The sequence below is a fragment of the Numida meleagris genome, chromosome 3 (assembly GCF_002078875.1).
Source record: "Numida meleagris isolate 19003 breed g44 Domestic line chromosome 3, NumMel1.0, whole genome shotgun sequence".
Lineage (NCBI taxonomy): Eukaryota > Metazoa > Chordata > Aves > Galliformes > Numididae > Numida > Numida meleagris.
Window position 1 is genome coordinate 35,314,983 of NC_034411.1, and position 25,405 is coordinate 35,340,387.

Genomic DNA, 25,405 nt, shown 5'->3' on the forward strand with positions numbered 1-25,405 from the left:
AAAAATACAAGCTAGCAACAAAACACAATGCATCTTTTTTTTTCTTTGATATATCAGGTTTCATCCGAAGTATTAAACTCTGAAGATATATTACAGGTATCCTTTTTTTCAGAGAAGTATCTTTATATAAATATAATTAGAAGAAGTTTTTTTTAGAAGCATGTCACTACTATTGTAGAATGTTTTTTTTTCTTTTTTAAATAGGAGACATTACTGCTGCATTCAACTTTGCAAAAGAAAAAAAAATATAAAGGCTAGAATCAGAACACTGAAATGAAATTCAACATGGAAAAGCTTGCAGTATTTCCAAATAAGTAGTACTCAGCTTCGGGGGGTAAAAAAAAAAAAAAAAAGATTGTGAGAACAATATGCCACTGAAGGGAAAACAGAAAAAACAGAGAAGGCATTGAATCCTGTTTGCACGGCCTAAACAAAAGATGTTTTTTCAGACACTGCCCAAGACTGTCTATGAAGAGCAATCCTTTAAATGAAAGCACCCAAGTTACCTCATTCATGAACTCGGAAGTGCCACAGAAAATACTCTTAGACCTAATGGACAGCTTAGCAAAGGAACCAACCATCCAAAACAACAGAATTGGCTGCAATACATGGAAAAAACTCCAGCTGGTGGAAGTGTTAAGGAACATACACTGAAAAAAAACTACAACTCTGCAAAAAATATTGCTTCAACTATAATCCAGGACAACTGTTTAGTTGGTTTGCTTTTAATAAGTCTGAAATGTAACTAGCAATATTTAAGATCTTCACAGAACAGATTTTCACAGGTTGATAAAAAAAACTGTCCTTCAAAAACAATAACCTGCAGTCATCAGATTATCTTATAGTACTGAAGCATGCTAGCTAGAACTGATTCTTTCTTCTCCCTCAAGAAGTAGTGCTCATGACACTGGTGGAGCAGGAGGCTCACAGGACATTCACGCCATGACCATCAGTTTTTGGTAATTAATGTGACTACAATAGCATAGCTCTTATTTTACAGTAGAAAAGACCTCTCTTCCCTCAGGGATAACTTTTGAATAGAAATTCTATTACTTCTGACTACTTTGAAGTTTATCTGAAATAGTTTCAATTGTGTGAAAGTTTACACAGTAACCTAATAACACTACTGTACAAATACCACCTTCCTAATGCCACATTACACACAGCGGTGAAGGCTGTAATTATAATAAGTCTTAGACTCACCAGGAGAATCCCTGCCACAAGAGCTTTATTATTTCCATCACAAATCCCTCTGTTGAGCTCTAGGACAACTTATTTCTTGCTCATGCTTTTTGTCTGGCTTTCTGCCCTCTGGCTATTGGAGTCAGCTTGCTGAACGCTTGGACTTCCATACAAACCAGTCTTCTGAGGCAACTCTCATTACAACAAAGGACACTGCACTGAGGACTAACTGGTAATCTTTGAGAACTTATACACCCTTTCACCATACCGAATAAGGCCATAAAATGATTCTTGTGATCTCCAGAATGGATGGTATTAACCTCCTGCCATGTATCAGCCTGGGTCCAAGAGGAACTGCTGCAATGCATCAGCCAGGATCCACATAAAGTCAAGGATTGCAGTTCAGGAATGCTGCATATCAAAAACATCAAATGTGCTAAATGCTACCTGAAATTCCAGAATCCCAATGACACGAATGACATGAGCTTGTAGAAAAATCTCATGCTATGTAATTAAAACAGGAAAAGAATTAGGTTCATCAGCTCACGGAGCAATAAATCTATTCATTCCGCAGTGAACCTTAAAGCTAGTGGGACCGATGTGAGCAGAAGAGTGGAAAGTGAAACAGCCAATAGAAGTCTGTGTTCTGAAGTGATTTAAAAACCACATTCGATCCAGTGTAAAGCAGTCCAGTCAGAGAAGGGGAAAACTAAAATAAATTGCATGAACAGAATAAATGCATCCAGTCATTTTATACTAAGAGCTCTAATATTACTCCTGTAAACAGTTAAAGAGTCTAAAATGCGTGATTCTTGAGCAAGCCCATTTAATTTAAAGCCATCACCTACAGCCTCCAGACAACTTGGTACAAAGGCATGCTTCAAACTCTACATATTAAAAGCTTATAAGCTCATCATGACTATGAAGATATATCTATAGATATACGACAGTTCCCAAGCACCCTCAACAGATTTTCTGGTTGATGGAAAGTGAAACTCCACTGGAACATTTTAAATGCATAAAATGCCTAAGACAAAATTACAAAAATTGGAGCTGTTGCAGAATGATACAAAAGCATATTTTCATGACAAGCCTGGTCTGAATCAAGGAATGAACCAAACTTATTATACCACACACACAAAAGAAACATTAAGCATGTTGACGATAGGAGAATATACGGAAAGAAAGGGTCTAGACTTGAACTCCAAAGGTTTTTTGTTTTCCCTACCATCATAGACTAAGGAAGATAAGAACAGCCCATTCTGCAGGCAGTTCAGGCAGCTCAATGTAACCACTGTAGCCACGTATTCCCATATGCCTCAGCAGGATGCACAATGAGTGGAGCAAGCTGCACACTCCGGAAGTCAAGCACACCAGCACACCTCATTAGATGAGGATGAACACAAGAAAACTGCCTTCTCCACTGCCGCGTGCCACCCTTCGGGCTTTGCAGCAATTCAAGAGGCCAATATTAACAAAGTTTTAATGCTTAAAATGAAAAGGCAAGCCAGGCACAGCACTACTGAAGAACAGAATAGGCTTGGGGCAGAGTGGTTGGACAGCTGCATCGAGGAAAAAGATCTGGAGACATTAGCCAGCAGCTGGCTGAATGTGAGCCAGCAGCATGCTCAGCTGGCTAAGAAGGCCAATAGCTTGTATCAGAAATAGTGTTGCCAGCAGGAGCAAGGAAGTGATTGTCTCCCTGCAGCAGCTCTAGGGAGGCCACACCTTGAGTGCTGCGTTCAGTTTGGGGCCCCTGAATACAATAAAAACATTGAGGCCCTGGTGCATGAAGAAGGGCAATGAAACTGTGAGGGGTCTAGAGCACAAGTCTTACAGGGAGCGGCTGAGGGAGCTGAGATTGTTCAGTCTGGAGAAGGCTCAGGTGCGACCTTATCACTCTCTGCAACCGCCTGAAGGGAGGTTGTTGTGAGGCGGATGTCAGCCTCTTCTCTTGTGTAACTAGTAATAGACTAGAGGAAATGACCTCAAGTTGCACCAGGGGATATGCAGGTTGGATATTCGGAAAAAATTCTTCTCAGAAAGAGTGGTGATGCACTGGGACAGGCTGCCCAGAGAGGTGGTGGAATCACTGTCCATGGAGATTTTCAGGAACCTTGCGGATGTGGCACTGAGGGACACGGTTAGTGGGATGGTGGGACAGGCTGGCGGTTGACTAGATGACCTGAGAGGTCCTTTCCAATCTTAATGATTCTATGAAACGCATTACAGAGCGCCTCATACACAACCACCAGGAGAGCTGCAACTTGTTAAAAGCAGCCCGTGCGACCACACAGGGCCAGTTACCAGACGCAGTATTCTCAGGCTCGTTCCGATTTCACTACAAGTTCCAGTTCCCACGAGCACTTCATGAAAAACCAAACCTCAGGAAAGTCACCCTCAGGCCGTTAGCAGGGGAGCAGCGCACGGCCGCCGCGCGACTGATCGCTGCCGGCCCGGACAGGAGCAGCGCTCCTCACCCGCCCACAGCTCCGCGGGCCGCGCTCACCTCGGAGCCGCCTCTGGTACTGCTGCAGGGACTCCTCCAGGGTGGGCTGCCCGCAAGGCGCCCGCATCGGGACGCCGCCGACCGCCGGGAAGGGCGCGCACCAAACTTCCCAGCGCAGCCCCGCGGCACTTCGGCCTGCGCCGCCCCCCCGGCTCCCGGAGGAACCGCTACAGCCGCGAGCTCCCTGCCGTCGCTACTCGCCAACTGCAGCCGAGCACTCGAAGTCCGGGCTGTACCACGCCTACAGCCACTCTGCGCGCGGGGAGGCCACGGCAACAACCACAGTTCCCGGCACGCAGCGCGCCGCGCGGAGCGCGCTGGGAGATGTAGTCCGCTCCGCGCGCTCGGGCGGCAGCAGGAGGAGGATGCGCCCCGTTTCTCTTTTCGCCTTTGTTGTGGTTTGCAACAGCCTTCGCGCCTGCGTACTGCGCACGCCTTCCGCTTACGTCCCCGTGCCCGCAGTGGCTGAGCACAGCGCAGGTCCCGGTACGGCCGAGGAGGCGGAGGCAGAGCTGTGTTTACCTCCCACTGCCGCGCGCTGTGGCACACGCGCGCTCTAGCCCGAGGAGAGCGCTCGCCGCGCTATTGTCTGAAGTCGGCGCAGGCGCAGCTCCGGCCCCACAGCTCCGTCCCCGGCGCCTGCGCGGCGCCGTCCGCCCTCCCCCCCTGCATTGTGTGAGCTCGGGCGGCGCCTGCGCAGCGCCGTGCCCGCTCTGCCCGTTAGCCGCTATGTGCAGGGAATAACGTTGCCGCGGTTGCCGGAGGGACACTGAACGAAGCGCCCCGCCCCGTCCCGCGGGGCCGCCGGCTCAGCGAGCGCCCGGCATCGCTGCTACCAGCGGCGGTGCGGCCCCGCGGCGCGGAGAGCCTCCTCGGAGGGGTGAGTGGGAGCTCGGGGGAGAAGCGGGCTGGGGTCGCGCCGCCCATTGTGTCAGCGGGCGCCGGGAGGGCTGCGCCCCGCAACGCGGGTCCGCTCCTCGCCGTTCTCCCCGCGGGGCCCGGAGGCCGCCCCAAGCCCCCGCCTCCATCCGCCCTCGGCCGCGCGGCGGGAGGCACCGGGGCAGCGGCGGGGAGAGCTACGGTGCCGCCCCTCCAGCCCACGCCGCCGGCACGCCTCCCCGAGCCGCCGCTGCGCCTTCCTCGGGGTCCGAGCGTGCCCCCGGCGGCGGTGTCCGCGCTGCAGCGGTCATCTGGCGGGCGGCGTTGCACGGCGAGACGGGGGGGCTGATGCAGAACGGCCGCCTGCGCCCTCTCCCCATTGTGCGCGCCCGCCCGACGAGGAGGGTCCTCCGCTCCGAGCCTTCCTCCCGCGCCTCCTCCCTTCTCCCCGCGGCGAAGCGCGGCACGGCCGCCCCCTCACTTTGTCTCTGCGCGAGCGGTTAGGGCCCTCCCGGAGGCACCGGGCGGGGCGGGGCGGGTCGGGGGCGAGCAGCTTGACAAAGCGCCCCGCAGCGCCGTGCTGCCCGTGACGGCGTCACGCGGGGAACGGGCTTGGGTGCGATGCTGCCGCACGGGAGGCAGAAAGAGCAGCCCCCTTGTGACAGCCTGGGGAACGCGAATAGCATCCCCTGCTCGGCGGTTTGGAGATGTTTTCTTCGCTGCGGATTTAAAGATCGAAGCGGTTTGGAAGAGGAAAGCGTGCTGCTGGCACCGCGGTGGACGTGGCCTTCCGAGTGCCACGCGAGGCACTGACAGCGCGCCTGGCCCAGCGCCTGCCTGTGTGGGATGGGGCGCCTTGTGCAAACTGAGCTGAGGCGTGATCACGTATCCTGTGATTTCCTATGATTAATTTCCTCTGAGAATTGCTGTCCAGATGCTGAGGAGCCCATCCTGCAGGGAACTGAGCTGTCGCCATGGGAGCTGCTCAACTTCAAATTTTATTTAACGAAATATTTGTCTGAAAGGGGTCATGAAGCCTGACTGGGTGGGAAGAAAAGTATGGCTGAAGGTCCACAGAAATCTGTCAAAAGCAAAGCCACGAGTTGTTACTGTGTTTTTTTTCCCTCTCATTTCTCATCTGCCTAAAAGTTATTGGTAAAGGATCAGATACAAGTATTTTCTCGCTCTCCTTTTAAGAGAAACATTGTGGCATACAAGTTATTACCAAGCTTCCTTTCTCATGGCAGCTCAGGGATTTCTTTGACATCTGTTCCAAATGTTTTGCAGGTGCTGCCTTCCTCCCTTATCTGGTCAGGCTGGGGTTTGCAGATCAGAATAGTTTCTCACTATCTTGTGCTTCCGGACTGTGAGGGATGTGGCAGAAAGGATTTTAGCAGTTCTCTTGATAACATACAAGCTGGAAAAGATCCAAGTTATGAAAGTGAACTGCAAAAGTTGATGTTCACTTGAGGGTGGAAGCTGGGAGCTTCCCTGAGTGAGAAGAACCCAACCTAAAACATGAATAGCTGCAGAAATTGATTTCGAAGCTCAATTTCCAGTTCTTGCAAACACAGGCAGAACGTGCTTGATGTGAATGGATACCACAGAGTCTCCTTGGGTCCCTAAAGAGGACTATTGCAGTGTCAGCACCAACCTCCTTGGCTCTGCAGGCAGGATGACATTGGAGTAAAACAGACTAGTTTTATTTAAACCAGAAAGCCAACAAAATCTGAAATTCTGCTTTCCCAGTAGAAAATGTTGAACGGTAGAGCCAGGTGTTGAGTCTTTTTGGATAGCACAATGGTACGGATTCTCCTACCTGATTCTAACATCTGTGAGCTGCTCTCTGAAGAACATGCTGCTTGTTGTGGTAAATGTTGGCGTGGCTGGGACCAGGAAACTGCAGTTTGAGGGAAGAAAGTCCTTTGTCTCTGAGGGATGGAGCTTCTGTCTGCTGAAGTTAGGTGCATGTCTGTTAGACAGCGTCCTATGGCTGTGCCAAGTGAGCCTGGGAGGTGCCTCTCACTGCCTGCCAAGTTTATAATGCTCTTACAGAGCACCTGCACTCCGTCTGGTCCAGTGTTTGTTGTTGTATCTTGCATTGTCATGCTTCTTGCACATCTTCGATGGAGTGGTGTACAGATAGCAGCTTCCTTCTGTGCACAGTGCTCATGCTGTTCTGGGTCAGAGTCCACCCAGTGTGTTGAATGAGATGGTTGTCCAGGGAAAAATAGAGCGTGATCACATGGCTTGAATTATAAGGTATAATGTATGCAAATGAGGCTGGGAGGAAAGCACAAACTACTTAATTAAACAGTTCTGTGTATGTTGTATAGACACAACAAAATATTAAAATTACAAATGTTTGGTTCACTTTTATAATTTAGTTTCTTCCACTCTATCCTCTCAAAGCTGGGAGGCTGTTTTTATTTTAGAGATGCATTTCCAGTTAGAGGCCTTAAGACCCTTTTATTTCAAATTTTGTTTGATCTTCAAAAAAAAACCCATATATTTTAAACCGAAGTATTTTTTTAATCACGAATTATGTCAAAAGCAGTTTGTCCTAGAAACTTCAAATGAAACCACCAAAGATGGTTTAGTGGATTGCCTATGATGCTGAAGTGCTTTGTTCAGGCTCTTAGATGGCTGAGTCTTAATGATGAGGCAAACTGGCACTTCCCTGTATCACAGTGGTTGTGAACGGAGCCGCCGCACTCACCCACTCCCCTTACGCTGTTGCCATGGCTCAGGTACTTGTCTGAGTGTGAGAAGTTGATTCACGTGACTAATCCAGGGAGCTTCTTTTCTTTTTGTTCTATTTGACTTTTTTTTTTTTTCCTGTTCGGTTAGCAAATTGAATCATTTTATTGTGTGGTCAGATGAGTGCCAGTGCAAGTACACCGAGTGGGGACAGCAATGTCAGATTTGGAAGAAGGCAATATTCCGTCTTCCGGTAGCAAAGATCCATTTGGCCTGCTCGGCTTTACTTTCTGACAGTCTTCTGGCTGCTACAGAATACTGCAGACAGAAAGGGAAATGTATAATAAATCCAAGAAGACCAGCAAGAGATTGGTTTTAATTTTGTCATTAGTCTTTATTTGCTGTTCTTGATCTGTGAAAGGTTCACATCCGCAATGTTCAGAACATGTAACTGGGTGAAAAATAATGTTTCTCTGCAATGTAGCTATGCAAAGAGAATTGGAATGAGAAACGGTCCTGCTGAGTGATGTGGCCTTTGCATAAGAAAGTGTGTGGAAAAAGTGTGCTTTTTTTTTAAATTGTATTAAAGTGCTGTGAACTTGTGGAGAACTTGTTTTTACTAATTCAAAACAGAAAAATCTTTAATTTCATCCCCTGAATAGAATATTCAGTAAAATAGGATAACTTCTTCCTATGTGCATCTGATGTTTGTCAACATTGTTTCTTCTCGTTTTGTCCCTGTAGAAATTGCTATTGGAAAACAGGCTTCCCATTAACCAGGTGCTTTTCAGACCTCCATCACCACCCACCAGTGGGCCTTGCAAGCTGACTCACTGCCTACAGCTGCAGCCCTCTTACAGTCTAGCTTCTTCAGTTTGTTCTGCTGTTATTTATTGCAAGAATTGGTGTTCTTGTAACATGTTCCCTTGTCTACTTCCTTCCAGCCTTGTGAACTAAAATCTTATATTCCGAACTTCTCCATGAAACTAAGATGGTTGATATATAAGCAGAATCTGCTAAAGCCTATGTGATCAACTTTCCAGATTTGGTATTACTCTGTACATCGCTCCTGAGATTCTGGTTCTGTTCCTTTTGTTTCTTTCGGAAAGTACTGCAATTATTGATATTTTCAGAGAAACAGAAAGTGAAGTGATACCACTCCCTGGCATTTCCGAGATACTTCTTTGTGCCCAGGGTATTTTGCTGGCCTTCAGCTGTGGTTCTACATGAAGAAAGAACTGAACTTGCAATCAATCCATTACCTAACCATTGTGGTCTGGAAGAAGCAGTACAATGAATGCATTAAGTCAGATGTACTTAGGACTTCTCCCTCAAAATGACATGCTTAAATAATTTTCTTAATGATCTTTCTTTTCAACTTCAAATACTTGGCCATCTAAGTAGGCATTCTCAGTAGGCCTTTTCAGTTATCTTTTATTTATCATCTTGTTGTTACATTTCAAGATTTGAAAGAAAAATCTAGGAAGTCAACATGTCACATCTCTTCTGTTTTCTCACAAACATACTTTTTTCTTGCTTTCATTAATCTTGCTTTTCACCCCCATCACCCACAAATGATATAAGTGGTAATTTAGCCTTAGGGTGCTATCATTGCAGGAATCTTGGTGACAGGAATTAGTATACTTATCTTTCACTTAGTAAACTAAAATACGAAAATTGTAATGAATAGAATTGTTGTTTAGTTTAACTTTTTTTTTTTTTAATTTGTAATTTTCTTAAGAATGTAAGAATGGCCACATTGGGTTAGACTAAAGGTCAATCTAATTAAGCCTCCAAGAAGATCTATAACCCAGTGCTTAGGGAGAGACAAGGAAGGTGCAGGCGTGTATGATATTTTCTTCTATAACAGTGCTAGCCTCTGTCTATTTTCTGCTTGGGACTTTAGAGTCAGGTGTGGTTTCTATTAACTATTATTCTTTCTACTTGATCTGCATTTCTTCTTTTCAGGCAACACATTGAAATTGTCCCTTTCTGTTTTTCACACCTTCATTTTTCATAAACATTCAGCTTTATGCTAGCTTAATTTAATAACTAAAATCTTGATTTCTTACCTCTTTTCGTTATTAAAGAAAAGCAAATGCATTTTTTTGAGGTTAATGAAAATTATCCTCACCCATCTTTGTTATATATTATATATATTTAGTTGTACTTTGTTTCAAAAAGGAATACTCCTATAATACAAGGATCAAACACTTCTTATAAGAATTGCTCTTTTGGATGATTGTCAAAGCACAGCTCACGTTTTAGCTTTTAAATTGGCTGTAAAACTGGCTACTACAAATCTGTTTTGAATTGTAAGCAGAAAATGTTGAGAACCCAGAACTTTTTTGTTTGTTTAGCTTTTGGATCCACAGAGTTTTGGGGAAAAAAACCACCAGAACTAGTTAATATAAGAATTATGGAACCACTCAAGTATTTTCATGATATAGACAGTACTGCCTTCTCTGATCCTTCCATTTTTGTTCTGTTGCTATTACAGCTCCTTCCGATAAACATAAGAAAACTTTAGTTCCAGAAGTACCTTTCTTCTAAGTCCTGCTCATTCATCACATTCTAGTAGTCAATTTCATATCATTCTAATAATTTTATAGACCATATTGGAGATAACTGGGTGACGCCTTTATTTTGGTGAAGTCAGCACCCACTTCAATCATTAGCAACTTCAGTAAAACTAGTTAGCTCAAAATCTGTCAGAATTCACAACTGTTCGTTGTAGACCACAAGTCTGGTAGCATATTCCCATATTCAGTATTTGTTTTTTAACTTCCTCAGCTGAGGGGGAGTTGTTTGCCCACAGTCTTGGTGAAGTTGATGAAATTTCAGGAACTGCAGCAGTTCTGTGTAAAAGGTGATCCTGCCATGTACAGAAGTGCAAGGCTCAGTATAAAGCCATTGCATAATAATTTTTAGCTCACTGTAGAAAATATATTGCTTGGCATTAGCGAATAGTGTCATCTTTTTTTTTTCCAAAAAAGAGTATTTGCATCTTCTAAATTGCCACATATAATTATCTTGCATGCTGTCTGTGCTACTTTCTTTTTAATACCTGTCCTCATGCAAACACCTTTGCTTTTTCCATTTTTGTGGCCTGATGGAATTTTTTTTTTTTTACCACACTGCATTAGCAAATTCAACACTCAAAATTGAAGGTATTTTAGGTGTTGTACTGCTAAACCTGCAAATAGCAGCAGTCAATGTCTTCTATGACTGATAGTCCAGTACCTGCTTTACATTATTCTCTTGCGAGCTTCTTATTGCAAGTGTATCTAAATGTTTCCTGGTTTCTTGCTTTGAGGAGCTTGATGTTTGTCAGGGAACTGAGAACTGGATTACTTAACAGCTTCAGTTCTGCCTGACTGAATTACATTTTAGTATCCACTCACCACAGAAATGTTTTCAGGTTTTTGTTTGTCCTTCTTTGAGCTCTATGTTGTTAAGAAGCAAGATTGGTTTTTCTACTAGAGCTTCTGGTGTTGCTTTCATATCTTTGTTTCTATTTGCCTTTATGCATCCTAAACAATAGGTTTCCAACTGCTCCAGTTAATATTATTGGGTTATTTATTTAAATCTTGGTAAGATGAATTCATTTCTATTTTTATTCTTTTTCTGGGCAGCACATAGTGTATGGAGAAGTCTTTTAAAATATGTCAGTTTTAAAAAAGGGTATCAAGACATGACAATGAACCAGGATGTCCTGAGTCATTCCTTGCCCAGTTGAGGCAAATTGAAGCCTTTGATTGATTAAAAAATAAACAAACGGTCTGTTATTTTAGTGCAATTCATAAATTAACTTTAAGCAGTAGTTTAGGAGAAGGCTCGATTTAGTAGAATTATATCCTTGAGTTGCCATGTGTTGTGGGTCTTTCTGTTGGTGCAGTTTCATTCCAAAACCAAGAAAAGCTCTGGGCAGAACTATTTTTACGTAGTGGGCTTTGAGGGTGGCAGTGCTTCAGAGTGTCTATGGGTTGCTTTATTTGTATAGCTATTTCCCATGATAATTCGTCCTTTCTTTCTCTTCAAGGTATTTATTCACACTGTGGGGCCTAATCTAAGGCAGCGTTAGAAGAAAGACTGTGTTAGGGTATTGTGAGAGGAGAGATGGTAAAGATTTCATCACTGGATTGTGATGTTCTAAGCCACTGTTAGGGCAAGTGCAAAGAGAATAAAAATATGGACTAAATATTTTAAAAGTGCATAGTTTTCTTAATTACCCACCACAGAACTTAAAACTATCTGTGGATATTATTATATTAATAATTTCTTATGGCTGTTATTTGAAGTAACCATAATTTTTTATATGTGAAAGAAGTCCAGTGAGGTGCAGCTGGGTTTGATGTAACCAGCCCAAATTCTCATAGCAGCCTAAGCAGAGCTGACTGCAGGCTGTCCTGGTCCTGTCTTTTTCTCCCACCCCTGGCTGCACACCCCCATTCCTTTTGCTGTGGTGCTAGGTTTGTCTGCTGGCTTCTGGGAACACTTCATCTGTTGGTGGGAGCAGAGAAGTGAGGAGGAGTTGGTTTGTCACCAGCTGAACACATTGCAGGAGCTCAGCTGCACAGCCACAGCCATCCCGCAGCCAAGGCAGAGGGGCGGGGTGGGAGGGCTGGGATCCTGACAGCAGGAAGCCTGATTTTGGCTGATGTGGAACCACAACATCTTCAGTATGTCATTAATGTGATGAGAGTTAAAATTGTTAATTTCCTATTGGTTGAGTCTTCCTAACTAAGGTTGAAAATAAATCAGTGCAGTGAAGCTATGGGCACAGAAACAACTTATAGCTGGGGAAACTAAATATGAACTGTGTCAGCTTCCCATTGTAACTTCTACTGGGTTATTTGAGATTTGCTGCAGTGGAAGTATGGATGCATGAGCAGAATGAGGAAGAGATGCCATGCTATAAATTTATATCCTATACTGCTTTCCAGTAGACTGTTACTATAATTAGATTCTTAACTATGTAAATGTAATTGAGCTGCTAAAAATAACTTCTGTTTCAGACGGTAAAATTTTGGGCACAGACTGCTCCGATCTCACTAAAAATTCTGAAAATAGCATATACTTTGGAATTTGTAGTCTTTTCAGATATCAAAACTTGTGGAAGAGTTTGAAAATAAGATACCTTTTCTCTTAACTTGGGAAAATATCTGAATGAAAACCACTTAAAATTTGGAGAAAGAGAGAATAAATTTGGTCTTTGGAGCTATGTCGTTCATACTTTTTCTTAGTATTTACAGTTAAAGTATTAAAAGATAATTGTTTTCTTGTGGTGTCTTAGTTATTTAATTTCAACTGCTTTTTTGTCTATGGAAGTTTGTAGATCAGTACTGACAGGTATGCTCTAAAACATCTGTTCGTAACTACAGAGCTTGACTTTTATGAATGCATGCACTAGCATGGCAGAACCACCTTCTGTTTATCTGTTATGAGGCTTGTGTGTTTATACTTGCAATACTGTGCACTCATTTTGTTTAAAAAAAAAAAAAAGTCTGTGTGCCCAAACTGAGAATTGCCCACAACCTGTCTGTTTTGTGGACCAGGTACAGGGAACGTTTCTGTTTCTTCCACTTCTCTCCCTCCCTCCAATTGTAATAGCCCATGGCATGTACTTCCAAGACTGAAGGAAAAAAAAACATTTCTGAATTTCTGGCAACGCTGCAAAAGCAGTTGCTTGTCATTCAAAGCAAAGCAACCCTATTATGATAAGATGGAGAGAAAAGTATGCAGAGGCAATGTCTACTTTCCTAGGGATATGTCCTGTATCCCAAACTGTGCTGGGCTTCAATGTGAATGCATGCTCTTCCTTGTCTGCTTTGTTGGGGAACCATCACTATTCTATGAAGAAAATAACCTGAATGGCAGATACCCCCAAAAGGCTGAGAACAGAGGAGCCACACAGGCACAGGGTGGCCAACAGACTGCAAGTAGCTGATGCCTGTCAATCCCATAGCGGTGTTTCTACCAGTGGGATGGTGAACTTGTTCTTTTGATCAGTACTCAGTCCTCCATTCCTCCAAAGCTGGTAGGAATCCTGTATCTTTGCAATCTTCAGCTCTCAAAAGCTTGCTGGCAGGAGGAACTGTCAACAGAAAGAGTGGCTGCTTAGGTCAGGCTTTCTCAGGCAACTAATGATTTCAGTAAGAGTTTTAATTAATAACTGTGGCAGAAGGAGAAAATAGTTCAAAAACATAAATCCTAATTTGTTTTCAAAATATTCTTGCTTGAAGAGAGAAATATACCTCTTAATATTTCTGGGGACAAATCAAAATGAAGGCTCCATCTGTGCTATTTTTAGATTAAACAGCAGAAAATAGTAGTCTTGCATATGAAAGATATGCTAAATAAATAATTACCATATTCTAGATGGGAAATATGGAAGAGGTGAAGTCTGGGAAGAGCCAAGGCAAAATAAACAGAAATGCAATACTAATTTTCTCCAAGATTTTAAATGTTGTAATGTATTAAACTATCAGGAGTGTCGTTCTCTGGACACAAATGGTAATACTGACTTTTATACCATGGAAACCTAGAGGAGTTTAAACAGAGGATGTGAATTGTTCCAGCCTTAAAAAAGGGGAAGTGGGATGATCATTCTTAATCAACTTTTTGTGCTTTTGTCCGCTTTTAGTTTGATGATAAATGATTTAAAATATTTTGGTAAACCAGAAGGCTATATCTCTATTGCAATAATGCGGTCACTGTTGCACAATATACCTTTTTTTTTTTTTTTTTTAATGCCGCTGAATGCAACCAAGCTCCCTGTTAATCTTTTTTGTTGTTCTTGGAGACATAAAATGAGACTTGTGTAGTAACTGTGGATATTTAAAAAACAAAACAAAACAAAAAAAAACAAAAAAAAAACACTGGAGCTCTTCACTGAAATACTGGTAGAAGGGATGACTCAATCCCTTTTTGTGGATAGGGTTAGAGTACTGCTTCCTCTTGGTTCTGTGCCTGAAGCAGCGTGTGTAGTTCCGAGCTCTTCCCGTTTAGCCTTTCCTTTCACAGCTCTTCCTTCCAGCCCTTTATTTTAAGGCAACCAAAGTAAAGTTGCCAATTATTGAACTTACAAAGGAAAATCTGTATAGGTTTCCTTCCATACAACTACTTCAATTCCAGATTTCTGTCTATTGAAAGACATGCTTGCGTTCATTTAATAGCTGTTACAAATATTTATTTTAGTATACTAATGAAAATATCCAGTAGTCTCCAAAGGAGAGATGGCAATACACCTTGCATAAAAATGTCAAGCTGTATATATTCACTGCATTTGTTTATGGTAAGCATTTCACATGTAATTGTTTGACCATATTTAGTAAATAAGAGGCAGTGTGAGAAAGAATTGAGATTTATACTGTAGCCTAGTAGCTATGTTCCTGTTTGTTGGCTGCATACAACAAAGGAGTGAACAGGCGCTGCAAGCAAAATGTGGAATAGCTCCTCTCCAGGGAAGCCATTTTCTAGCTACTAATTACAGACTGCTTTAAAATCTGAAGTGTAATTTATGCTGCTTTAAAGTCTTTGTAATAGATTATATTTATCATTAGGCTATCAGTATTTTTATTCTTTGTGCGAATGTCTAACTCTATGTGTTTTGGGGTGCCCTTGTCTTCACATGATTATATATAGAGAAAGTGTTTGTGTTGTATGTTTTACTTTAAGGTTTTGTTTTATGGGAAGGAGAGAGATGGGAAAGACACATGCATTAATGAGATGCTGTAGTCCAAAATGCAAGACTAGGTTCCTATTGCGTGATCTGAGATGTGAATAAAGAATTTTAATAAATAATTAAAATATGTAAGACATTTTAAGCCCTTTTCAGCTTTATTTTTGTCCATGAATCTCCAGGAAGAGTACTACTCATCAGGAGAAGCTCCTAAAAATTGAGTGCATAGTGTGGTTCTTTATTATTGTCTGAGACTGGCAAATTATGAACATGAAAAAACACTCTTAAAAACTCTTAAGTCACAGCTACCTTGCTAGTTTTCAAACAGTTTTGGTGTTAAGCGTGTCATGTCATTACATTAAATAGTTTGTGGAATACCCTTGTAGCACAACATAATTATGAAACAGAATAAATGGACTTTTATTATACATATACACGGAAGCAAGAAATGTAATCAGAAATATATCAAACTTCTTTTCCTTATTTTTTTATTTTTTTACCCTTCTTATGTAGGGCCCATGTTACTAGATCTTGGAACAAACACCCTCGTGCATTTCCAAGAAAAATACATCTGTGGGCTTGGCTGTTGAGAGTAATTCTAAAAAGCTCAAAAGCATTCCATAATGGAGAGGGCAGAATGTATCAAATATTTTGTAGGAAGCTTACATTGGGATAATAAATATGTTTTTCATGTTATGGTGGAGATGTAGCAAAAAATAGTAATTGAATACCTGTCTGAAGTGATGAATCTGTAATATATTGAATGGATGTGGAGATCAGTTACGTTGACTCCAATAGTTGTCCTCCATGACTTCTGTTTTCATGTTCTGTGTGCTTTTGTATCATATCAGGAGGTAAAGTGGAACTGAAAAATGCAAGATAGATATTGAAATTACTTAAATATGTTTGTTTTCATTTTGCTTTTTTCTTCCCTTCAGAAAATATACTTGTCTTCACACCCACAAAATAAATAATTTCCTGTATTATAGAAGAAAAATTTTGAATTGCTTTGAATGTAATTTAACCTTACTCAGTATCTTGGGACATGGAATAAACTCCATATATTTCACAATTCTGGGGAAAGTGAAATCACCACCCTTGGGAGGTTAAAAGGTCCAATTTTCTTTGCAAAGTGGTATTTGTTTTCTCAGTACTGGTCAGGACTGTGGTCTGTACTTAGCCAGTGGAAATAAAATCTCCTCTTTTTACACAGCCTACAAAACTACTTGGAGTATGCCATATGATGGAGGCAGTGAGAATGGGGAATGGGGAAGGAAGGCTTGACTATATCTTGATTACATTCTGCATGGATGCAGTGCACAATTATCTATTTATGTTCTCCGCTTATCTTGGCAATAATATAATGTGATAGTATACTCTGATACAGGGGGTGGGAAGGAGGGATTTTTGTAGCTTTATTAAAAGAATCTTTCTTAAAAGCAATTTGGTTATTACCAGCTTGTTTCATTAGCATGCTGGCTATGTTGCTCTCTGTGTGGCTGGCCTTGTTCAGTCATGCTGATGTAAGAAAATTTCAGAATACTTTCTGTATGTATTTCCTTAATCGGAATGAGAATGATGGGCAAAATATGAACATTTGATTGTTTGATTATAAGCGATTATAAGTTAAGCTACTTTCAGAGACAGTCATTAATTTATGCTCTATTTTAACTGTTTATTGAAAGCAACTTTTGAGAAGCATTGCATTTCAATGTAGGAATGCTGCAAAGAAGAAAATTCATGAGAACTCATTTCTTACGTACGCCTGTAAGGATTAGAAATGCAAATTAGCCAGCAGTTGGCTTTAATAAATGCAAAATATTCTTATTATCCAGATCAAAGGTTAGGATAAGATAGGATTTTTGAAGTCTGAGAATGGCTTTATCCTGGTGGATAACACTGAGTATGCTTTTAACAATTTGAAATCTAACGTTTCGGCAATACCTGGAGGTTATTTTCCCTCTGCAAGTTTGGTTAAACTTTGTACAAAGTCTTAATGCTGGACTTTATTACAGACATCCTGATTGTTTATTCGTACAAATAATGTTATTTTGTGTACTATGACATTTAAGTGATTGGTGGCTGTCAGTTAGGCCTCTTCTGTAAAATTTTTTGCAGTACTTGTATGTTGATAGAATAGCAAAAGAAATGATTTTGTTAGTTTTTTTTTCTTTATCACATCAAAAATAGGATACAGTCTCCCAAGACATTACGATAGAATCACCAAGGTTGGCAAAGATGTCCAAGATCATCCAGTCCAACCATCTACCTACCACCAGTATTTTCCCACTAAACCATGTCCCTCAGTACAACATCTAAATGTCTCTTGAACACCTCCAGGGACGGTGACTCGACGGCCTCCCTGGGCAGCCCCTTCCAGCACTGACTGCCCTTTCAAAGAAAAAAATTTTCCTAATATCCAACCTTAACCCCTGTTGATGCAACTTACAGCCAGCCGTTCCCTCTAGTCCTGCTGCTAGTTCCATGGGAGAAGATGTCAGGCAGTTGTAGAGAGCGACTTCTAGTTTGGCCACAGTGTCAGCAGAAAGAAAGGTTTTATTTCTGTTGCTGTTCTGACAGCTATTTCTGTGTGTAACAGCAATAAAATTGATGGATGTAATTCTGATCTGAATTGGAGGGAGAAGATGTTCATGCAGCCCCACGGCTGTAGCTCATCATAAGGCAGAGGTGTGCCTCTGTCAGGTGGCTGCCAGAGGGCAACAGCTGTCTTGTCCTTACGCCGTTAGATGTACGGGGTGACCTGCAGAGAGAGAGGGGAGAGCATCTGAGTGCCTTTGGTAGAGATCTCAAGCTCTTTGAATGCAGGAGGAAAGTCTCTATCCTTAGCAGCATACCCAGCCAGAAGGCTTTTGTCTTTTTGTAATTAAAATATGAGGGAAGAAATGTTTCTTCCCACAAACACTGCTGTGGAATTTCCTGTGATAATCTGGCTCTAGGGCACCAGACTGGACCCTCTTGGGAGACTGGGGTTTTGTCACTGAAAGCACTTCATCACTGCCAGCCAGAGACACAGAGAAATGCAGCACTAATGCTTTATTGATTTGGTGAAATGCTAACTCTTGTTGTTTTAGATAGACTTAGACAGTGGGTAATCTGTAATGTGTTGGGTGCATACTAATAAAACTATAAAGAAATAATAGGGTAGGGGAGTGACTCTGACCTCCCAATGCTTTGTAAATGCATACGCTTGCTCAGATTTAAATTTTTGTTCTCTTGTATGTCTTAATAAAGAATTGGCCTTAAAATTATTTTCAAAACTGTCTTCTTGTATATGAGATCTTACAGATGTTACAAGTAAACTTCTCTATAAAAAAAAAAAAAGTTGGCCCAAATGATTCGATCGTTTTGTAGGCTTGAATTCAAAAAGGCTTACTTAGGCTTATTTTGCTTTTCCTTCCTCCTTCTCTATGTGGGGGAGAAGAAGAAGAAAAGAGAAGAGGGGAGAAGACAAAAAGAGAAAAAGAGTATTTTGCAGGGTAGTGGCTAACAGTGGTTCTTTACTCTCAGTGATTTCCATGCTGTGTAGAATTTAGTCTTGATCACCTCTCTAGGTGGATGCTGGCAGAGATTTTAGAAGTAACAAGGCTTCAATATGATTTTCTGGTCGTTCTTCAGAGAATTGTAGCCATTTTTAGAGCTTTGAGCAAACATAGAACGTGTTACATACCTCAAAAACAGAACGAAAACCTGAGGCTGTTTTTCCGTTGCCTTATGCCTTAAATTTATTAAAGTTTATCTGACAAGCCAACAGACCAAGGACTGTGATTTATTTATTTATTTACGTTTCAATGAAACTTTGCAGTATAGTGATAGGGACAATCATCCTGAGCATAGTCTTGTTTCCTATTTTAGTGAGGTAAGTGAACGGAATGGATACTTCACTTTTCTTCTTGCGGGTTTCCTGTGTTCTTCCACATTACCAATTTTCATCTTGCCATCTAGTTCCACCCTGTTGCATGAGTATAACTCCAGAGTAACTGTGTAAAAACTTTCATGAAAATGAAGATTTTTTTTAAAATAAAGAAATATTATTAGCTATAATCTTAACAGCAGTTTCCTGTTCAGGGCTGTACATACCATTTGAATGCTTCTAGAGGGATCTGTTCAGGTGAATTTTCCCATCAGTGAAATATTTGGTAATGTAGCAATTGCAGCTTGTTGGACAGATGTTGAAAATCTGGAGTCCTTTTAGTCAGTTCTTGTAAGCATGTGAGCTCATCTTCTCGGTGGCATGCTGCAGAAGAGTTTCTTTGGTTTTAAGTGTAAGCTACTTTGTTTATACTTCCATTTGTTTGTTTTAAATTTTTTTAACAGGCTTGTATAACTGTAGTTTTATTAACATCTGTGGATATTGTCAAGACAAAGTGAAAAGCATATTAACTTTATGCACTGGTCCAAGCATTACTTGGGTTGTGTCATTTTATTATGCTACACTTCTTTGAAGTATCTCATGTTGCTTGGCAAGCAAAGATCAAGGCTGAAAGTCTTGTTTCCTCTTTTGAAGTACACTGTCTATGACCTCAGAAAATCCACAGATGATTTTTTTTCTTGAATTTAGCCTAAAATGCTTTAATTTTACATAGGTTTAACAGTATTGAGGAGCAACACTGCAAAATACTGTGGTGTAAGGGATTGCTTTAGGTAGCCTCAGTTGCAGTTGAATTGAATTCCAGTTCCCAGTGAAAGGTTCTTCAGCCATACCCTACACTATGAGTTTTTATTTATAGTTCATGTGATGGGAGATAGGCTACCTACCTCTAGTTTGGAAAGGTGGTCTTAATTTTTACAGTCCAATACCCATACCCTTCAACCTTACTTGTAAAAGAATTGTTCAGCGTCATAACAGAAATAATTGAGACCATTTGAACACACCTGTAGTGGTGTGTCAAACTGGGTGCTTTAAGATGAAGAGCTGTTGGTTTTAGAACTTAAATAGTCCAAAATTAAGATACTATAGTGTTAAATGGGGAACTACAGAGAGAGTATCTTTTGATTATATACCCTTTACAGAGATGCTGCAGAGCTTTTGCCATAGGTGTTAATTAACTTCTCGTGCTGTGATGATAAGCATGGTAGGTAAAGTCAGTGGGAAGTTAATAATTCACAAAAGGTTTTAGCAATGTGCAATAAATAAGGCACAGGCCAATCGATGAGAAGAGGGGAAAAAAACCCTCGTGAACTGATTGTCAAGCTTCTTGTTTTAACCCAAATAAGGTAGAGATCCTGGTTAAGTTATTTTGTGGTGATGTAGTTAAAGGTTATTTTCTAATAACATATGTAAGTAGGTTAGTTACGATAGCACATGAAACACTGCTTGTAATTCTGCCCCACAGCAATGTTTTACTGAGTAGATTTAGTATTATAGTGGTGTTTTCCACTTAACTTCCTAGAGTTCAGTTGGTTACCTTTTTAAATAACTTTTAAATTTCGATCATATTGATATGGAAATCTTGTAACGGTTGGAATTAGATTCACTTTGCTCTTTTCTTTGTGTAGCTTAAATTTCACTGTTTGAGTCAAAAACAGAGCTGTTGGCAATAGCGTTCTTAATTACCTCTGCGCTCATGGTAGGCATGGTAGGCACTTTCCAGTGGGTATCATTTGCTGACAGCTTTTTTTTTGTGAGCATGGAAACAACTTCAAGCCACTTCCACTCATTGCTGATGCTCTCAGTGCTCTCTTGAGTCTGTTTTCTCCCTTGTCATGACTTGTGTCTGATGTCTTTCTTCCTGGAGTCCTCACTGCAGTTGGCCTAGCTCCTGTTCTGTGTTCTGTGGCATTCTCTTCCTCTGGCCCTGCCACCAGCAGGGGATGAACTGAGAGTGATGGGGAAGGGGGCACTGGTTTTGGCTCTTACTGGCCCTGCAGCATTACAAAGCGGTATTTAAGGCTCTGTGTAGGCAAACAGCAAGAAAGTTCACCTGTGTTGTTGCTGAACTAACATACACATGGAAAGTTCCCAAAAGTCTTTTTCTTGCCTGCATTCAGGTAGATTGGCACAAGAGCAGTAGTAGAAGGTACAAACTGATACTGAGGCCTCCTGTCACATTTCAATTACCAATTTATGAGCATTACCAATTCATTTCAATTACCAATGTATGAGCCACTGCTTCCAGTTATTATTTTTTTTATGCTACTAACAGTATATTTTCCTTTTACCTTGTTTTGAAAATGTTCGAGCCATTTTTTTCTGAAGCTTCCCTATATATGCTGTCCAGTGCTTCTTTGTCAGTTATATGGCAAAGAAGACTTAGTATTAGCAAAATTTTAGCGGCTTGAAACAGGATCTTAAAAGTTCAAATACTGGGCAATGTAGGAATTGCAGCTCTGTCAATATTATGTATCAGCTTGATGCAGAGGTTTTTGCATATCATTATTTAAATAAAGTATACATACTACAGTAATAGGATAATTGTGTACTATTAAGGTTATATGATTTTTAGTTGTAATATGGAAGACTGTGGTGCTTAAAGTCTGAATTTCAGCATATATTAGCTTTAGTTTTGATTTTAAACATAGTTTGTTCTTCTGTGGGACTGGCATCTCAGTTTTGGAGAAAACAGTTGTCTGTTCTCAGTGCCATGCAAATACAAAAATGTAGACTGTAGATTGCTCAAACAAGAGATAATTAAGGATTTTTGCTGTATCAAAACTATAATCTTGGCGATGTTTTTCTAGACATATTAAAATCGGTTACACCCATCTCTTGGCTACATAATGTAGGGCTTTAGTTGTTAGGACTGAATTATTTTTGCAGTATTGTGTAGCCAATTTTCCTTTGCTGCTGCATCTGTTTCAAATGACTTATGACCTGTGTGTATTTCCTTACATGCTGATTATTGCTTTTTGAAATTCCTAGTCCTTCACCATGAAGTGCTGTTTCTTCTGCAGATGAGGAAACATTTCACAGTTGCAATAAAAGTCCGAGAAACAGACATCCATGCTATGTAGAATTAAGCACTGCTTTGGGTGATTGAGTCTCTAATTATGTTTCCTGTGTTAAAGATCACAACCCAATACCACCCTGGTATCAAAGTCTAGGAAAGTGTTTAAAATTCATTTTGCTAGCAAGGAAATCCTGATGTGTTTGGTAAGTACCTCAGCTAAAAGGGTTATCTGTCCTGTATCAGTGCAGGTCCATCCAGGCTACCCTCCTGTTCCCCATGAGCAAAGGCTTTGTGAGAAAGGGAGAGCGTTAGCTATGGTGGATATCAAGTGACAACTCCCTAGAGCCCTCTTCCTGACTCAGGCAGTTCCTGAGCCAGAAATGGGATCGTTGCATTTAAATGGCATAATTATTTTTCTCTTCCTTGAATGCTAACTGCATATTGACCCAGCATAACCTTTTAGTATCTGTAATGTCTCACTGTGAGAGTTATCATGACCTAAAATTGACTTAAGAGCCACTTCTGATGATGATTTTGCACCTGTCCTGTAGTAATTCAGTGTGGTATCTCCTAGACAGTGAGCAGTCATTCATCTTCTTGTTGTTCAGAATCTTTTCACTAGTCAGAATATATAATACAGCAGTGCATATAAAACAATAGGCTTTCACGAACTTTTCAGGCCTCAGTGTAACTGTCCATATACTGTCTATGTTGGTTGCTCCAAAAGTAATGCCTCCTATTTACTTCCATGAAAACCATGCCGTCTGTCATACAGCAACAACATGTAATGGAATATTGGTGGGAAGGTTCTACTTCTACTGCCATACCGCCAACATCTGCCTCTGATGTTCTGAGCCAACATAATAAAGTAGGAGGCATTACTTTTGAGCAGCCCTTGTAACTAATGGGGAAGCACAGTTTCATATAAAAATTTCAGTGCACTTACTTTACTCTGATATTAAAGAACTGTTGCTACCGTATCTTATAGTTTCAGTCACTTTTGCCATGTGTAATTTCAGCCAAGCTTTTTTGATCAAAGACGTTGGTTTATTCTAATGAATACTTGAAACTTAAATATGTATCTGGGTTGATGATTTGTCACAGCGACAGCAAGCACTGTTGGAAAAGAACAACAATATTAGCTTTGATAGAAATGGTGATGGACTTTTAACTACAAATGTGCTGCCAAGCTGCGTGGCAATGATTACTCTGTATAATTTCTTTTTTATTTACTTATTTTCAGATAGCTTAGTTTAATCTACTTGTTGTCAGGCTTTACCATTTGTGGGAGGTTTGAGGTTCTTGTATTTCTTTCTAGCTCGGTAGTTGTTGACCTACTTGTCTGTTTTAAAAGTAAAAATAATTCTTTTCTTGACAGTGTGTGTAAACAAACGCATAGTCTTTGATTACGAACTTTTCAAAATAGCATGTACGTACATATATATGCACATATGCATAAAAAGTGTATTATTTGAGTTTTCGTATGAATTTCCAGTTAGTCTAGGGTGACCACATGGTGTAAATGGTATTATAATAAATGGATGGGAGACTTAACAGGTAGTAAAGTATGAACTGAATGAGGAGCTTTGATATTGACCAGTATGCTTCCTTTCAGACATCCATTTAATTTGCTTGTTAAAAGTGGGAATCTAGACTGGCAATCTTCGATACTTGCTTTTCTTTCTAAAAGGAACGCAAAAATATAATTTAATTAAGCTAGTTTATTTTCTAGTTTTAAACTAGGTTATGTTAAAAATACAAAGGTTAATTTCCTTGAGGGCTGCTGAATAAACTGTTGTAATTATTAAAATACTTACCAGGGACCTAGATGTGTTTAAATATGCTTTCAGTATGTTGTTCTTGTAGATTCAATTTGTTGCTGTAAAGTACAGTGTAGATGGTTCACCATTTCTTCCATTGAGCTGAAGAACATTAATTAGGCATTAGTTTCATTTGAAGAATCTGTTGTGGTACACCTGTGAGAAGGTAATCCCACCTAGATATTGTGTGTAGGAGAATGCTCTCCTGCAAATACCAGTTTATCCTTTTAATGAAATAAATCTTCAACACATTAAATCCTCTTCCTAATTTCTTTCATTTGAATTCCATTTTGCTTAACTGGTTTCACAGTTTTGCTGGTTCCTTTTAGCACTTCCGTAGCAAGTTGTAGACTTAACTGAGGCCTGTTGTGTCACTTTTCAATGCAGTTTTGACTTTTCTTGTTCCTCTTTATGTGCGTTCACGATTTACAGTCTCTCCTTGGTCATAGTTTGCCTAACAGGGCAATGTTGGCGACTTACTCAGTGCTTACACATTAGCCCTGGTTTTGAGAACATCACAGCATCCTTGTTAGAATGAAGGTTATGCTCAAATCTGCTGCAAGTTTATGTCTGCTCAGAGTACTCTTGCTAAGCTCAATTTCGCTAAATGACTTAAATAAAAGAACAGAAATACCAGCTATTTGGTACTGAGAAGGAATGCAGACTGCTTTCTATATTCTTTAGCTTCTCTTAGCAAATAGAGAGCAGTAATGAATGAATGATACAGTTGCTTTGGCTTACTTTTTCTTAAAGAGAGATTTGGAACACTTAAGATCTGTCCCAACTATCTACCGTTGAATTACTGTGGAGAGTGCTTTTAATCATGTTTTTGTCATATAATCAAGTGGGCCATATTATGCGAAGGACTTTTCCATCAAGTAGTATTTGTATCAAGTTTTCAAGCTTTTGCTTCATTTTGTGTTTTTACGGCATTTTAAATGATTGTATTTTTATTTCTGTTTAGCAATATATGTCATTTTGTTAATTGGTAAATTAAGATAAAGCTCTATGGAGAAAAGATCGCACCCACTGACGTTCATCAATACTTGCTGAACGTGTCTGGAGACCAAACAGTGCAAGAGAGCACAGGGAGGTGCTGGTACAGATTTTTACAAGTGCAGCATGCATACTCTTGTTTATCACTGGTGAAAATGCACAGCTAGTGGTGGTGACTGTTGAAAAACAGTGTTTTGTTGCTGAGAGTTTGCTCTACCAACTAGTGTTACTGGGCTCTTTGTATCTGTTGTAGTTTCCATGGAAGTAAGTAGGAGGCATTACGTTTGGAGTGACTATGTATTAGAGGAGCATTACTTTTGATTTGTTACTCACAATTAACTTCTTAATTGTTCATCTTGTTCCATATTGTTTACAATTCAAAATGTATTCTGCTGAATTTCCAAGATAAAAATTTTCCCAAGAACATCTAACAGTAAATAGGATGGAAAATTGGGTGCTGTGCAGAGAACTTAAGCTTAAAATGGAATAAATTTGAAGTAGTTCTTTTTCACTGGAAAATATGCGCACCACACATACACATTGCTGTCTCTTGTGAGTGTCTGCCATGCTGTTTATTGATTGTGATAGCAAACCATTTATGTAGCAATTATCTTGATAATAAGTGGTTAAATGTTAAAAGCTTTCTGACAGCCTGATGTATGACTGGCATTAGCCCAATGCTCATTTATTTTGAAGAAGCTTACCTCTGATTGAGTTTGCCTCTTTG

The 25,405-nt window shown here is 40.6% G+C and overlaps 2 protein-coding genes across 23 annotated transcripts in view; one reads left to right on the forward strand and one right to left on the reverse strand.

The window, feature by feature from the left end:
- SDCCAG8 (serologically defined colon cancer antigen 8) overlaps window positions 1-3,951 on the reverse strand; it is a 102,536-nt gene extending 98,585 nt beyond the window's left edge. For 4 of the 10 annotated variants that reach the window (XM_021392379.1, XM_021392378.1, XM_021392377.1 and 1 more), the window contains exon 1: window positions 3,692-3,950. In XM_021392379.1, coding sequence (XP_021248054.1) covers window positions 3,692-3,758 — 67 coding nt within the window. In that variant the 5' untranslated portion in view covers window positions 3,759-3,950. Of the gene's footprint in view, window positions 1-3,691 lie in introns of all 10 variants that reach the window. The other 6 variants (XR_002437113.1, XM_021392374.1, XM_021392373.1 and 3 more) reach the window with 3 other exon arrangements.
- Window positions 4,399-25,405, forward strand: part of CEP170 (centrosomal protein 170) — an 89,054-nt gene continuing 68,047 nt past the window's right edge. For 4 of the 13 annotated variants that reach the window (XM_021392368.1, XM_021392371.1, XM_021392369.1 and 1 more), the window contains exon 1: window positions 4,399-4,571. The gene's annotated coding sequence lies outside the window, so the exon portion shown is untranslated. The remainder of the gene's footprint in view (window positions 4,572-25,405) is intronic. The other 9 variants (XM_021392357.1, XM_021392358.1, XM_021392362.1 and 6 more) reach the window with 5 other exon arrangements.